Below are 14,025 nucleotides of genomic sequence, written 5' to 3' on the forward strand. Positions count from 1 at the left end.
ATAATCATCTTAACAGATGTTAAGGCAATAGCCAGATTCAACAATTTCTATTTAAATGCCACCTTTAATGTAATAATTAACCATCCCAAAGTGCTTCCTCGCGTGCTCTGGTTTCCTCCCAGAGTCCAAAGAGCCGCAGATTAGATGGAATGGCCATTCTAAATTGCCCCTGTCCAAAAAGGTTAAGTGGGGTTTATGGGGTAGGTCAGGGGAAGAGGGCCTAGGTTGGGTGCTCTTTAAGGGGGTAGGTGTAGACTTGATATTCTGAATGGCCTCCTTCTGCACTGTAGGGATTCTCTGAGCCATATAAGAAGCTATTAGGGCAGAGGACCAAAGGCTTTGTCAAAGAGGTGGAAAGGTTTAGAATTGGAATTCCAGAGCTTAGGTCCAAGCAGCAATTTTAAATAACCTCAAGTTTACAAACAGTAAAATGTTGGAGGCTGGCCAGAATTGACAAATCAACAAGGACCCGGGTTCGATCCTGGCCCAGGTCACTGTCCGTGTGGAGTTTGCACATTCTCCCCGTGTCTGTGTGGGTCTCACCCCCACAACATAAAGATGTGCAGGGTAGGTGGATTGGCCACGCTAAATTGTCCTTTAATTGAAAAAAAGAACTGAATGGGGTACTTCTAAACTTTTTTTTTTTTAAATTGGCAAATCAAGAAGTCAACTTCTTTTCCCAAAGGTAGGGGAGTTCAAAACTAGAGGGCATAGGATTATGGTAAGAGGGGAGATACAAAAGAGTCCAGAGGGGCAATGTTTTCACAGAGGGTGGTGAGTGTTTGGAACGAGCTGCCAGTTGGGCCGAAGGGAATGTTTTCATGCTGTAAATCTCTATGACTCTGTATTTAATTCAGATGTTGCCTTCCCCGGTTGCTGACTCAGGCTGAACCTGGAGGTACACATCCTGTGTCTTATTCGCCACGAAGCTCAAGTTTCAAACCCCACATTTTTGCCTATTTCCAGCCACAGCCCCAGAAACATTTGTCCATGGCTTTGCAATGGTACCATAGTCAGCCTCTAACAAAAGTTTTAGTCTGACCGCTGTCCCTTTAATCCAGTCACGATGTGGTTTAAAATGACTCTGCTGTATTCTAGCCTGAATAAACATCAATATTGCAAAATATTGTTGAATATTTCCATGACAAATGAGTGAATGAGGATCTAAGTCCTCTGCTATTTGTGATTTTTATCAATGACTTGGATGATGGAGTTGAAGGTTGGGTTGTAAATTTGCTGATGACACCAAGATTGGTGGAGTAGTGGATAATGTGGAGGGCTGTTGTCGGCTGCAAAGAGACACTGATAGGATGCAGAGCTGGGCTGAGAAGTGGCAGATGGAGTTTAACCCTGATAAGTGTGAGGTGATTCATTTTGGTAGGACAAATTTGAATGCGGATTACAGGGTTAACAGCAGGGTTCTGAAGAATGTGGAGGAGCAGAGCGATCTCGGAGTTCATGTCCATAGATCTCTGAAAGTTGCCACCCAAGTGGATTGAGTCGTGAAGAAAGCCGAGAGTGTGTCAGCATTTATTAACAGGAGGATTGAGTTTAAGAGCTGTGAGGTTATGCTGCAACTGTACAAGACCTTGGTTAGAACATAAGAACTAGGAGCAGGAGTAGGCCATCTGGCCCCTCGAGCCTGCTCCACCATTCAATGAGATCATGGCTGATCTTTTGTGGACTCAGCTCCACTTTCCGGCCCGAACACCATAACCCTTAATCCATTTATTCTTCAAAAAACTATCTATCTTTATCTTAAAAACATTTAATGAAGGAGCCTCTACTGCTTCACTGGGCAAGGAATTCCATAGATTCACAACCCTTTGGGTGAAGAAGTTTCTCCTAAACTCAGTCCTAAATCTACTTCCCCTTATTTTGAGGCTATGCCCCCTAGTTCTGCTTTCACCCGCCAGTGGAAACAACCTGCCCGCATCTATCCTGTCTATTCCCTTCATAATTTTATATGTTTCTATAAGATCCCCCCTCTTCCTTCGAAATTCCAACGAGTACAGTCCCAGTCTACTCAACCTCTCCTCGTAATCCAACCCCTTCAGCTCTGGGATTAACCTAGTGAATCTCCTCTGCACACCCTCCAGTGCCAGTACGTCCTTTCTCAAGTAAGGAGACCAAAACTGAACACAATACTCCAGGTGTGGCCTCACTAACACCTTATACAATTGCAGCGAACCTCCCTAGTCTTAAACTCCATCCCTCTGGCAATGAAGGACAAAATTCCATTTGCCTTCTTAATCACCTGTTGCACCTGTAAACCAACTTTCTGCGACTCATGCACTAGCACACCCAGGTCTCTCTGCACAGCAGCATGTTTTAATATTTTATCATTTAAATAATAATCCCTTTTGCTGTTATTCCTACCAAAATGGATAACCTCACATTTGTCAACATTGTATTCCATCTGCCAGACCCTAGTCCATTCACTTAGCCTATCCAAATCCCTCTGCAGACTTCCAGTATCCTCTGCACTTTTTGCTTTACCACTCATCTTAGTGTCGTCTGCAAACTTGGACACATTGCCCTTGGTCCCCAACTCCAAATCATCTATGTAAATTGTGAACAGTTGTGGGCCCAACACTGATCCCTGAGGGACACCACTAGCTACTGATTGCCAACCAGAGGAACACCCATTAACCCCCATTCTTTGCTTTCTATTAATTAACCAATCCTCTATCTATGCTACTCCTTTCCCCTTAATGCCATGCATCTTTACCTTCTGCAACAACCTTTTGTGTGGCACCTTGTCAAAGGCTTTCTGGAAATCCAGATATACCACATCCATTGGCTCCCCGTTATCTACCGCACTGTTAATGTCCTCAAAAAATTCCACTAAATTAGTTAGGCATGACCTGCCCTTTATGAACCCATGCTGCGTCTGCCCAATGGGACAATTTCCATCCAGATGCCTCGCTATTTCTTCCTTGATGATAGATTCCAGCATCTTCTTTACTACCGAAGTTAAGCTCACTGGCCTATAATTACCCGCTTTCTGCCTACCTCCTTTTTTAAACAGTGGTGTCACGTTTGCTAATTTCCAATCCGCCGAGACCACCCCAGAGTCTAGTGAATTTTGGTAAATTTTCACTAGTGCATTTGCAATTTCCCTAGCCATCTCTTTTAGCACTTTGGGATGCATTCCATCAGGTCCAGGAGACTTGTCTACCTTTAGCCCCATTAGCTTGCCCATCACTACCTCCTTGGTGATAACAATCCTCTCAAGGTCCTCACCTGTCATAGCCTCATTTCCATCAGTCACTGGCATGTTATTTGTGTCTTCCACTGTGAAGACCGACCCAAAAAACCTGTTCAGTTCCTCAGCCATTTCCTCATCTCCCATTATTAAATCTCCCCTCTCATCCTCTAAAGGACCAATATTTACCTTAGCCACTCTTTTTTGTTTTATGTATTTGTAGAAACTTTTACTATCTGTTTTTATATTCTGAGCAAGTTTACTCTCATAATCTATCTTGCTCTTCTTTATAGCTTTTTTGGTAGCTTTCTGTTGCCCCCTAAAGATTTCCCAGTCCTCTAGTCTCCCACTGATCTTTGCTACATTGTATGTTTTTTCCTTCAATTTGATACTCTCCCTTATATCCTTAGATATCCACGGTCGGTTTTCCCTCTTTTTACCGTCCTTCCTTTTTGTTGGTATAAACCTTTGCTGAGCACTGTGAAAAATCACTTGGAAGGTTCTCCACTGTTCCTCAACTGTTACCATAAAGTCTTTGCTCCCAGTCTACCTTAGCTAGTTCTTCTCTCATCCCATTGTAATCTCCTTTGTTTAAGCACAAAACACTAGTGCTTGATTTTACCTTCTCACGCTCTATCTGTATTTTAAATTCTAAAAGAACCACATTTGGAGTACTGTGTGCAGTTCTGGTCACCTCATTATAGGAAGGATGTGGAAGCATTGGAAAGGGTGCAAAGGAGATTTACCAGGATGCTGCCTGGATTGGAGGGTAGGTCTTATGAGGAAAGGTTGAGGGAGCTAGGGCTTTTCTCAATGGAGCGAAGGAGGATGAGAGGTGACTTATTTGAGGTGTACAAGATGATGAGAGGGATAGATAGAGTGGACGTTCAGCGACTTTTTCCTCGGGTGGATGTAGCTGTTACAAGGGGGCATAACTATAAGGTTCATGGTGGAAGATATAGGAGGGATGTCAGAGGTAGGTTCTTTACTCAGAGTGGTTGGGGCATGGAATGCACTCCCAGCTATGGTAGTGGAGTCGGACACTTTAGGAACTTTCAAGCGGTTATTGGATAGGCATATGGAGTGCACTAAAATGATTGGGAGTAGGTTGATTTAATCTTAGTTTCAGACTAGTTTGACACAACACATGAGCCGAAGGGCCTGTACTGTGCTGTACAGTTCAATGTTCTAAGCCACAAGTTTAAAATAGACACAATTGGCTGTTATCAGTGCAAATTACTTTTATGATTCACAGCTATGATAAAGCTACCAAGCCTCGAAGGATACCATCTGTTTGAAGGGTATTTTTTTTTTTTTTTTTAAAAAGGGTAGCAGACAGTGGAGTGAGCTGTGTTAGTAGACAGACTTCTCCAAGATAAACTGGTTAACCTCCACAGTTAAAGATTACAATGAAAGGACTATAAGATTCCTAAGGGTAATAGCTTATATTGAGAATATTGTTTAAAATTGAGAATATGACTTGCGCTTTGGGAAAAGCATGGTATTTTCTTTTTGTGCATGTCCCTTTTAAGGTCAGGGAGAACTAAGGAATAATCTGAAAAAGGGATGATTAGTTTCCTGATTATGCCATCATTAGATTCCAAGAAATGTCAAGGTGTTCCAAGGTTGCCATGAAGATGACCAGCTAAGCAATGGGCAAATAGAAACGTAATTGCACTGGGGTTGGGTAAGCAGTTGGGTTCGGTGTTTGGCAGTTCAGAACACACAGAATTTGTGTAAAGAGGAAGTCAGCAAGGTTCGCTCTGAATGGAACAGTTTATTGTTTGGCGGGTTTCAAAAAGGTTCAGGTGTTAAAGTTCTCAGAGAATATGGGGAAAAGGCGAGTCGCCTGTTGGCCCATCAGCTGCGAAAGAGGACAGCGGCGAGGGAGATAGGGGGAATTAGGGATGAAAAGGGAGCTACGGTGCGGAGAGCAGGGAAGATAAACAAGGTGTTTAAGACCTTTTATGAGAGACTTTATAGGTCCCAACCCCCGGAGGGAAAAGGGGAGATGCGGCGGTTTTTGGACCAACTAAGGTTCCCGAGGGTGGAGGAGCAGGAGGTGGAAGGCCTGGGGGCGCCGATTCGGGTGGACGAGGTTACCAAGGGGCTGGGGAACATGCAGGCAGGGAAGGCCCTGGGACCAGATGGGTTCCCGGTGGAATTTTATAGAAAATATGTGGACTTGTTGGCCCCGCTGCTGGTAAGGACCTTTAACGAGGCCAGAGAAGGGGGGACCCTACCCCCGACAATGTCGGAGGCGACGATATCGCTAATCTTGAAGCGGGATAAAGATCCGCTGCAGTGCGGGTCCTATAGGCCTATCTCACTGCTAAATGTGGACGCCAAGTTGCTAGCAAAGGTGCTGGCAACGAGGATAGAGGATTGTGTCCCGGGGGTGGTGCACGAAGACCAGACAGGGTTCGTAAAGTGGAGACAACTAAATGTCATTGTGCGACGGCTATTAGGGGTGATAATGATGCCCCCAGTAGAGGGGGAGGCAGAGATAGTGGCGGCAATGGATGCAGAGAAGGCATTTGATAGGGTGGAGTGGGAGTATCTATGGGAGGTGCTGAGGAGGTTCGGGTTCGGGGACGGGTTTGTCAGCTGGGTTAAACTCCTCTATGGGGCCCCAACGGCAAATGTGGTCACAGGTCGGCAAAGGTCGGAGTATTTTCGACTATACAGGGGAACAAGACAGGGATGCCCGTTGTCCCCATTACTGTTCGCGTTGGCAATTGAACCACTGGCCATAGCGCTGAGAGACTCCAGAAAATGGAGAGGGGTGATTAGAGGGGGAGAGGAACACCGAGTGTCACTCTACATGGATGACCTACTGCTGTATGTGACGGACCCAGTGGGGGGGATGACAGAGGTCATGCAGATATTGAGGGAGTTTGGAGATTTCTCGGGATATAGGCTTAACATGGGAAAGAGTGAGCTTTTTGTGATACACCCTGGGGACCAGAGTAGAGGGATAGATGGCCTACCGCTAAGGAGAGTGGAAAGAAATTTCCGATACCTGGGGATTCAGATAGCCAGGAGCTGGGAACCTTACACAGACTTAATCTGACACGACTGGTGGAACAAATGGAAGAGGATTTCAAAAGGTGGGATATGCAGCCGCTGTCACTGGCGGGCAGAGTGCAGGCAATTAAGATGATGGTCCTCCCGAGGTTCCTATTTGTGTTCCAATGTCTCCCTATACTGATCACTAAGGCCTTTTAAAAAAATATATATAGGAGCATCACGAGCTTCGTGTGGACAGGGAAGATCCAGAGGGTAAGGAGGGAGTTCCTACAACGTAGTAGAGACAGAGGGGGACTGGCGTTGCCGAATTTGGGCGACTACTACTGGGCCGCCAATGTGGCGATGATTCGTAAATGGATGATAGAGGGAGAGGGAGCGGCGTGGAAAAGATTGGAGATGAAGTCCTGTAAAGGGACGAGTTTAAAAGCGCTGGTGACGGCGCCACTACCGCTCTCACCAAAAAAATTTACCACGAACCCAGTGGTGGCGGCAACATTAAGTATCTGGGGGCAATGGAGGCGACAGAGGGGTGTGCTGGGAGCCTCGGTGTGGTCCCCGATCAGGAACAACCATAGGTTTGCCCCAGGGAGGCTGGATGGAGGATTCCAGAGCTGGCACCGGGTAGGAATCAGGAGAGTGGGAGATTATTTATAGACGGGACGTTTGCGAGCATGGGAGCGCTTGAGGAAAAGTATAAGCTGCCCCGGGGAAATTTCTTTAGATATATGCAGGTGAGAGCGTTCACGAAACAACTGGTGAGGGAATTTCCGCTGCTCCCGACACAAGGGATCCAGGACAGGGTGCTTTCGGGGGTGTGGGTCGGGGAGGGCAAAGTGTCAGAGATATACCGGGAGATGAGAGAAGAGGGGGAGGAGTTGATGGGCGAACTGAAGGGAAAATGGGAAGAAGAGCTCGGGGAGGAGATTGAGGAGGGTTTGTGGGCTGAGCCCTAAGCAGGGTAAATTCCTCTTCCTCGTGTGCCAGGCTTAGCCTGATCCAATTTAAGGTGCTGCATAGAGCACACATAACGGGAGCAAGGTTGAGCAGGTTCTTCGGAGTGGAGGACAAGTGTGGGAGGTGCGGGGGAAGCCCGGCGAACCACACACATATGTTTTGGTTGTGTCCGGCACTGGAGGGGTATTGGAGGGGAGTGACGGGAGTGATCTCGAAGGTGGTGAAGGTCCGGGTCAAACCAGGCTTTATTTGGAGTTGCGGATGAGCCGGGAGTGCAGGAGGCGAAAGAGGCCGATGTCGTGGCCTTTGCATCCCTAGTAGCCCGGCGTAGGATTTTACTCATGTGGAAGGAAGCGAAACCCCCCGGACTGGAGGCCTGGATAAACGATATGGCGGGGTTCATAAAACTGGAGCAGATGAAGTTTGTGCTGAGAGGATCGGCTCAAGGGTTCACCAGGCGGTGGCAACCGTTCCTCGACTACCTAGCGGAACGTTAGAGGGAAGATAGATGACCAGCAGCATCAACCCAGGGGGAGGGGGGGGGGGGGGGGGGGGAGGGAGGGAGGGAGGTAAATTGTTTGGGTTTTTGGAGGGGAGAGGGGGTGGGGGGGGAGTATTACTTAGTGTTATTTGGTTAGTTTACCATGTTAGTTACACAATGTTATGTTGCAGTTATCATGTTACTTGTATTTTTATTTCTTTGATTTGTAAGGGAAAAAATTGTGTTTGAAAACTTTAATAAAATATATATTTTTAAAAAAGGTTCAGGACAAAGGAATCTCTGGAGATTCTATGACACCAGGACTGTTGTGACCCAAGTGAGGCAGGGTTCCTAGACATGTGCCTTGTTGGTGGTAATCATGTCTGGGGACTTTAGATGAAACGCAGCTGCGGGTAAATATGACTCAAGGAAAGAAATGATTGAATGGGAAGTGAGAAATCCTATGTAGTGGAGGCAGAAGTAGCAAAGACTGAGATTGCAGGTGTGCCACATTGGAATATCAACTGTTAAAAGTGAAATTTACCTAATTTCAGTGGCAAAGAAAAATGAATGAAACAACTGCTCACAGTATTAAATCAGGTGAGCCATCACAGTAGTGGCTTCACAGTTTTTCACAATATACAGTAGCTTAGAAATATCTCAATGTGTAGCCATTCAAAGGACAGCATGTACTTACTTGTCCCTGATGCACTGCACAAGATCCTGCTGTTGCTTCCTCTTCTGACTATCCAGAAGCTTCACCCTGGAATGTGGAACAGATTTCTCCTTTTACCATCAAACTCTTAGTGGTAGTTAATTAAATATTACTGCAACACTGCAGTGTACAATGGTAATTAAAGCTAGTTATGCCACAGTAGGGCAGTAGTAAGTGCAGGATTTCAACGACCCTAATATTAACTGGGATAGAATTATTGTGAAAGGCATAGAGGGAGCAGAGTTCTTAAAATGCCTGTAGGCAATGCTTTTAGCCAGCACACAAGGGCTGGTGCTGAACCTAATTTTAGAGAATGAATCTGGGCAGGTCAATCGCAGACTCTCTTCACCAAAGTTTGAAGCCTGACAAAGGCGAAAGAGCAGATTTCTAGGCAAAAGTAGTGTCTACAATAATAATTAGAATAAATAGAAAAGTTGGGAAATCTAATACTTTGTGTGCAAAATAGCACCAAGGAAAGCACAATAAAGGAACACCCTTTAAAAAGTTGAAATAAATCGGGTTAGTTGTCTCGCTCTTATTCTCACTTTTTAAAAATAAATTTAGAGTACCCAATTTTTTTTCCTCCCAATTATGGGGCAATTTAGCATGGCCAATCCACCTAACCTGCACATCTTTGGGTTGTGGGGGTGAAACGCAGACACGGGGAGAATGTGCAAACTCCACACGGACAGTGACCCAGGGCCGGGATTCGAACCCGGGTCCTCAGCGCCGCAGTCCCAGTGCTAACCACTGCACCAAGTGCTGCCTCCTCTTATTCCCACTTTTAATCTTAAATTTAATACACTCCATAACATTGTCTGACTCAACACTGTGTCATCTGCTGCTGAAGCTCTCATCCAGGCCTGCAGTCTCTTGACTTGACTATTCCAAGGCTCTCCTTGCCAGCCTTCCATCTGCCACCAGACATAAACTGAAGCTCATCCCAAACTCTATCCTAACCACCCATTTACCCATCATCTGTGTTATCCATCATCCGTGGTTACCATCAGGCAAAATCTTGTCCAGCTTTCAAGTCCCTCCAAAGGTTCATCCCTCCCTATCTTTGTATTTGAACCTCTCCATCTCTCTGCCACATCTCTCTTCAAAACCAACCTCACTGGTTCTAATATCTTGCGTGATTTGGTATCAATTTTTTATTGATCACACTAGCTTGGTGTGCCTTGGGGAATTTTACAAGGTTAAAAGCACCATATAAGTGCAATTTGCTACTTTAAAACAAACCAGAAGAGGTCATTTTACCTGCGGACGATCTCTTCTCGTGCGAGAGCCTGCTTGAGGATATACTCTTCTCGGAATACCTGGGTGGCTCGACTTAAGAGCTGTAGACATTCCTGTGGTGGTGGAGGAACATCCGCCTCGGAGGCCCTGAAGTGAAGAATGAAACTCCCATCATTGAAGAGTACCAGCTAAGTGGCAACTTGCCAACAGTACCTTTCAAACCCACGACCTTGATCACTAAGAAAAGCAAAGGCAGCAGATGGGAACACCACCACCTGCAAGTTCCTCTCCAGGTCAATCACCATCCTGACCAGGGAGATCACTGGGACAAAATCCTACAACCCCCTCTCTTTATGGGCATAAAGGTGCACTTACACCACATGGACTGCAATGATTTAAGGTGGCTTACCATCACCTTTTGAGGGCAATTAGGGATGGGCAGTAAACGCTAGCTTAGCCAAGAACAAAAAGATATTCTCAATCCATGAAAGTTCAGGTACATTAGGGAGGGTGCAATTGAAAAGTCACACAAAGGGTCAGATAAAATGGCACCTTAGATGTACTATGTCAACATGATTACTGACAAAGGGAGACATGAATTATTATATGCATCACCATACCATAAGCTTTAGTTGCCCAGATACAGGGAACTCCATTTACCAGGCTGATGAAGACAGGCAGTAGGGGAGGACCACTTCAACATTAATGTGCCATCTCACTCACCCTACAGATTCAGTTGTGTACTGTTAAGTTACTGAACTAGTGTCCAGAGAATCTAAGAATTTGAATTCAGTTAGCTAATGTCCTATCGGAAGAAAAGCTGCCAACCACATCTAGCTTCATCTCCATGTAGCTCCAGTCCCACAGCAACTTCTGAAGTGACCCAGAAGCCAGTCAGTTACATCAGCACCTTCTCAGGGAAACCAAGGTTAGGCAATTAATGGCAGCCTTGTTAGTGACACCCACATCTCAAGAATTAGTTTCAGAAACCCCAAATCTTAGCCAAGACATATCCAAATGTAAACCTCAATCAAGATCACTGTTCAAACTTCCAAGTGTCAACTCAAAGCAGCAATTTTATGAAGGGCAACAACTCATGAATAATTCGGCAAAATTGACCAACCTTTGTAGGAGCCCAGACGCTGCCTCACAGCTTTACCCAATCCGGATCTAATCAACATTCACATGCTTCAGATTTAAAGAATGGAGTGATGGAGGTAGGTGCAATGGCCCAACTAAAAATCAGCTAATTCAGCACAGGTCAATAATCAAACTTGCTTTGGTTCTGTCCTATACTGCTTCAGTGGCATATTGTGCTGTTAACACCATTTTGTCTCCATTTCATTGTTTCGGATTCGGGGGAGGGTCGAAACCTTGTCGCCTACAATTAAATCATTTGAATGGAAACATGTTTCTGGGCGAGTAATCCAGATTATCACAGTACCTCAGAAGCAATGGGTTGGTTACATTGCGACGCAAAATGTTCCTAATGTGTTGTTCAAAGGAATTGCTTGCGAAGTTTCGCAGTGGAGATGCCACACAGCCGACGTCTGGGTTGGAACACAATAGCGGTGGCGATATTGGCCGTGTTGTGGTCCTGCAATCATAGTTAACAAATCTATTACACGGCAATCAAGTCATTCAGCTTTCAAGCAGTTTCAGCTGAACACTTGAAATTATCAGATGTAGGTCAGACATACATTATTTAACATGAGAAATTAGGATTAAACTACATGGTCACTTGAGTCAGTTTTGACAATCAGTAAAATCACGTTTTGAGCTGATCATGGACTCAACTCCACTTCCCGGTCAGTTTCCCTTAACTCTTGACTCACCCACAGTTCAATCCTCTGTGTCTAAGCAATGAACATATTCCATGACACAGCCACTATAGATCTCTGGGGTAAAGAATTCCAAAGATTACCGATGTTCTTAGGGATGAAATTCCACCTTATCCCCATCTTAAATGGGAAACTCCCTATTCTGAAACGATGACCTCCTCATTCTAGATTTCCCCACAAGGGAAAATGTTCTCTCAGGATCTACACCTTCAAGCACGAAGTACAGGCTCAACCTGCTCATCCTTACTGAGAAGGCATCCCTTCATCCCAGGAATAAACCTAGTGAACTTCCTCTGAAATGTTTCTAATGCAAGCACGTCCCTGTATGCAGTACTCTAGGGCCAGTCTCACCAACGCCCTTCTTAATTCCACCAAGACATCCCTACTTTTATACTCCATTCCCTTTGCAATAAAGGCCAACGTTCCATTTACCTTCCTTTTTTAAAAAAAAGTAGTATTTTTATTGGAATTTTAACACTATCAAAATTTGCATAACACAAATTTAAAAAACAGAACAACAACAAGTACATCAACAACATATATATCACAGGTTGTCCCTGCATCTGTGACCATAGTTTTAATAATCACGTTTCCTTATTTACAATGGTGTACATAGTTACAGAGGGAACCTTTCATTTACATTCAAAGATTACTAATGCAGGACTTCCTACCACCAAATTCTTTTTTTTTAATATAAATGTTTTTATTGGCACTTCCCATATTTTAAGCAGTTGTATATGTATACACATCACATTTTTCTCGCCCGCTCTGATTTCCTTTATTATACAGAGAGGTTTAGTTTGTCCTTCGTTTAACTGATCCTACGTGCATTTTGTTGCCCTCTGGATCGGTCTATGGATCCTCCCGCTTCTCCCCCCCTCCCCGGCTTTGGCTGTGCTTTTCTATTATTTTCCGGACAGAGTGGAGAAAAAAAAAAAGAAAAAAGGGGGGGAGTAGCCCCCCTCATCTCTCGTGGTTTTCCCACCTTCCTTCCGCCTCTCTTCTCTACCCCGGGTTGCGCAGTCTTCTGGTACCTCATCGATCTTGGTGTTTTTAAAAAAAAAATATGATTCACTTACTCCTCATTGGTGGCCTCGAACAGGTTTTGGAACAGCCCGACAAACTGCCCCTAAGTATCCAGGAAGCCTTCCTCTGACCCTCGGGTGGCGCACTTAATCTTCTCCAGGTGGAGAAATTCCGAAAGGTCAGCGAGCCAGTCTGCAGCCGTGGGCGGTGCTGCCGATCACCAGCCGAGCAGGAATCTCCGGCGTGCGATTAGGGAAGCGAAAGCGAGGGCGTTGGCCCCCTTCCCCATGTGTAACTCTGGCTGCTCCGATACCCTGAAGATTGCCACAATTGGGCATGGCCCCCACAATTGGGCATGGCCCTCACCCCCACAACCCTGGACATTGCCTCGGAGAAGGCTGCCCAGAACCCAGCAAGCTTGGGACAAGCCCAAACCACGTGGGTGTGGTTGGCCGGGCCACTCTGGCACCGCTCACATTTGTCCTCCACCTTCGGGAAGAACCCGGTTCGGGTTCTGGTGAGGTGCGCTCTGTGCACCACTTTGAGCTGCATTTGAGCTGCCTTTCGCAGGAGAAGGTGGAGTTCACCCTGCTTAGTGCTTCGCGCCAGTGTCCCCATCCTACCTCTGTCCCCAGTTCGTCCTCCCATTTTTGGCTGGTTTCGACCAGTGGAGTCCGGGCTCTGTCCAGTAGCTGTCCGTATATTTTCCCATAAAGCCCCCCCCCTTCTCGTTGCTTGTGCCTATCAGGTCCTCTAGTAGTGTGGTTTCTGGGGCCCCAGGGTACTCTACCGTCATTTTGCGGAGGAAGTGTTTTATTTGGAGGTGTCTCATTTCCTGTCTGTTTGCTAGCCTCCACTTCCTTGTCAGTTCGACGAGTGTCACCAGTCAGTGCCCGACGTACAAGTCCCCGACCGTCAATGTGCCCCCGTCCCACCTCCATCTTTTGAAGGTGGTATCCAGCATGGCTGGGGGAAATCTGTGATTGCCGCATATGGGAGCCATGGGGGACATTTTGGCTATCACAAAGTGTTGTCTCAGCTGGGTCCACGTTCTCAGCGTGGCCGCTACCACTGGGCTCGTTGTGTACCTTGCTGAGGAGGATGGGAGTGCTGCTGTGGCCAGGGCCCGGAGGGTCGTTCCTTTACAGGATGCCTCCTCCATTTGTACCCAATCTGTGTCGGGTTCTTGTACCCATCCCCTCACTCTTTCTGCCGTTGCTGCCCTGTGGTAGTATTGTAGGTTTGGTACGGCCAAACCCCCTTTGATTTTCCTTCTTTGCAGTGTCTGTTTGGGAATTCTCGGGTCCCCCCCCCCCCCCCACAAACACCATGATTAATACATTTTGGAAAAAGGCCTTGGGGATGAAGATCAGAATGGATCTAAACAGGAAGAGGAACCTTGGCAGTACGTTCATCTTAATCGTCTGCACTCTCCCCACCAGGGTGAGTGGGTGTGAGCCCCACCTTTGAAGGTCTCGGCTTACTTCCTCCACCAGGCTAGTCAGGTTCCACTTGTGGATCTGTGTCCAGT

At 46.1% G+C, this 14,025-nt stretch overlaps 1 protein-coding gene across 1 annotated transcript in view; it reads right to left on the reverse strand.

Moving 5' to 3' along the window:
* The window catches only part of nup88 (nucleoporin 88), a 108,205-nt gene that overhangs the window by 27,519 nt on the left and 66,661 nt on the right, over window positions 1-14,025 (reverse strand). Inside the window, exons 11-13 of the mRNA XM_072469137.1 lie at window positions 11,072-11,224; window positions 9,649-9,774; window positions 8,371-8,436 (exon numbers count right to left, since the gene is read on the reverse strand). Coding sequence (XP_072325238.1) covers window positions 8,371-8,436; window positions 9,649-9,774; window positions 11,072-11,224 — 345 coding nt within the window. The remainder of the gene's footprint in view (window positions 1-8,370; window positions 8,437-9,648; window positions 9,775-11,071; window positions 11,225-14,025) is intronic.

This window comes from Scyliorhinus torazame, chromosome 12 (assembly GCF_047496885.1).
Source record: "Scyliorhinus torazame isolate Kashiwa2021f chromosome 12, sScyTor2.1, whole genome shotgun sequence".
Taxonomy (NCBI): Eukaryota; Metazoa; Chordata; class Chondrichthyes; order Carcharhiniformes; family Scyliorhinidae; genus Scyliorhinus; species Scyliorhinus torazame.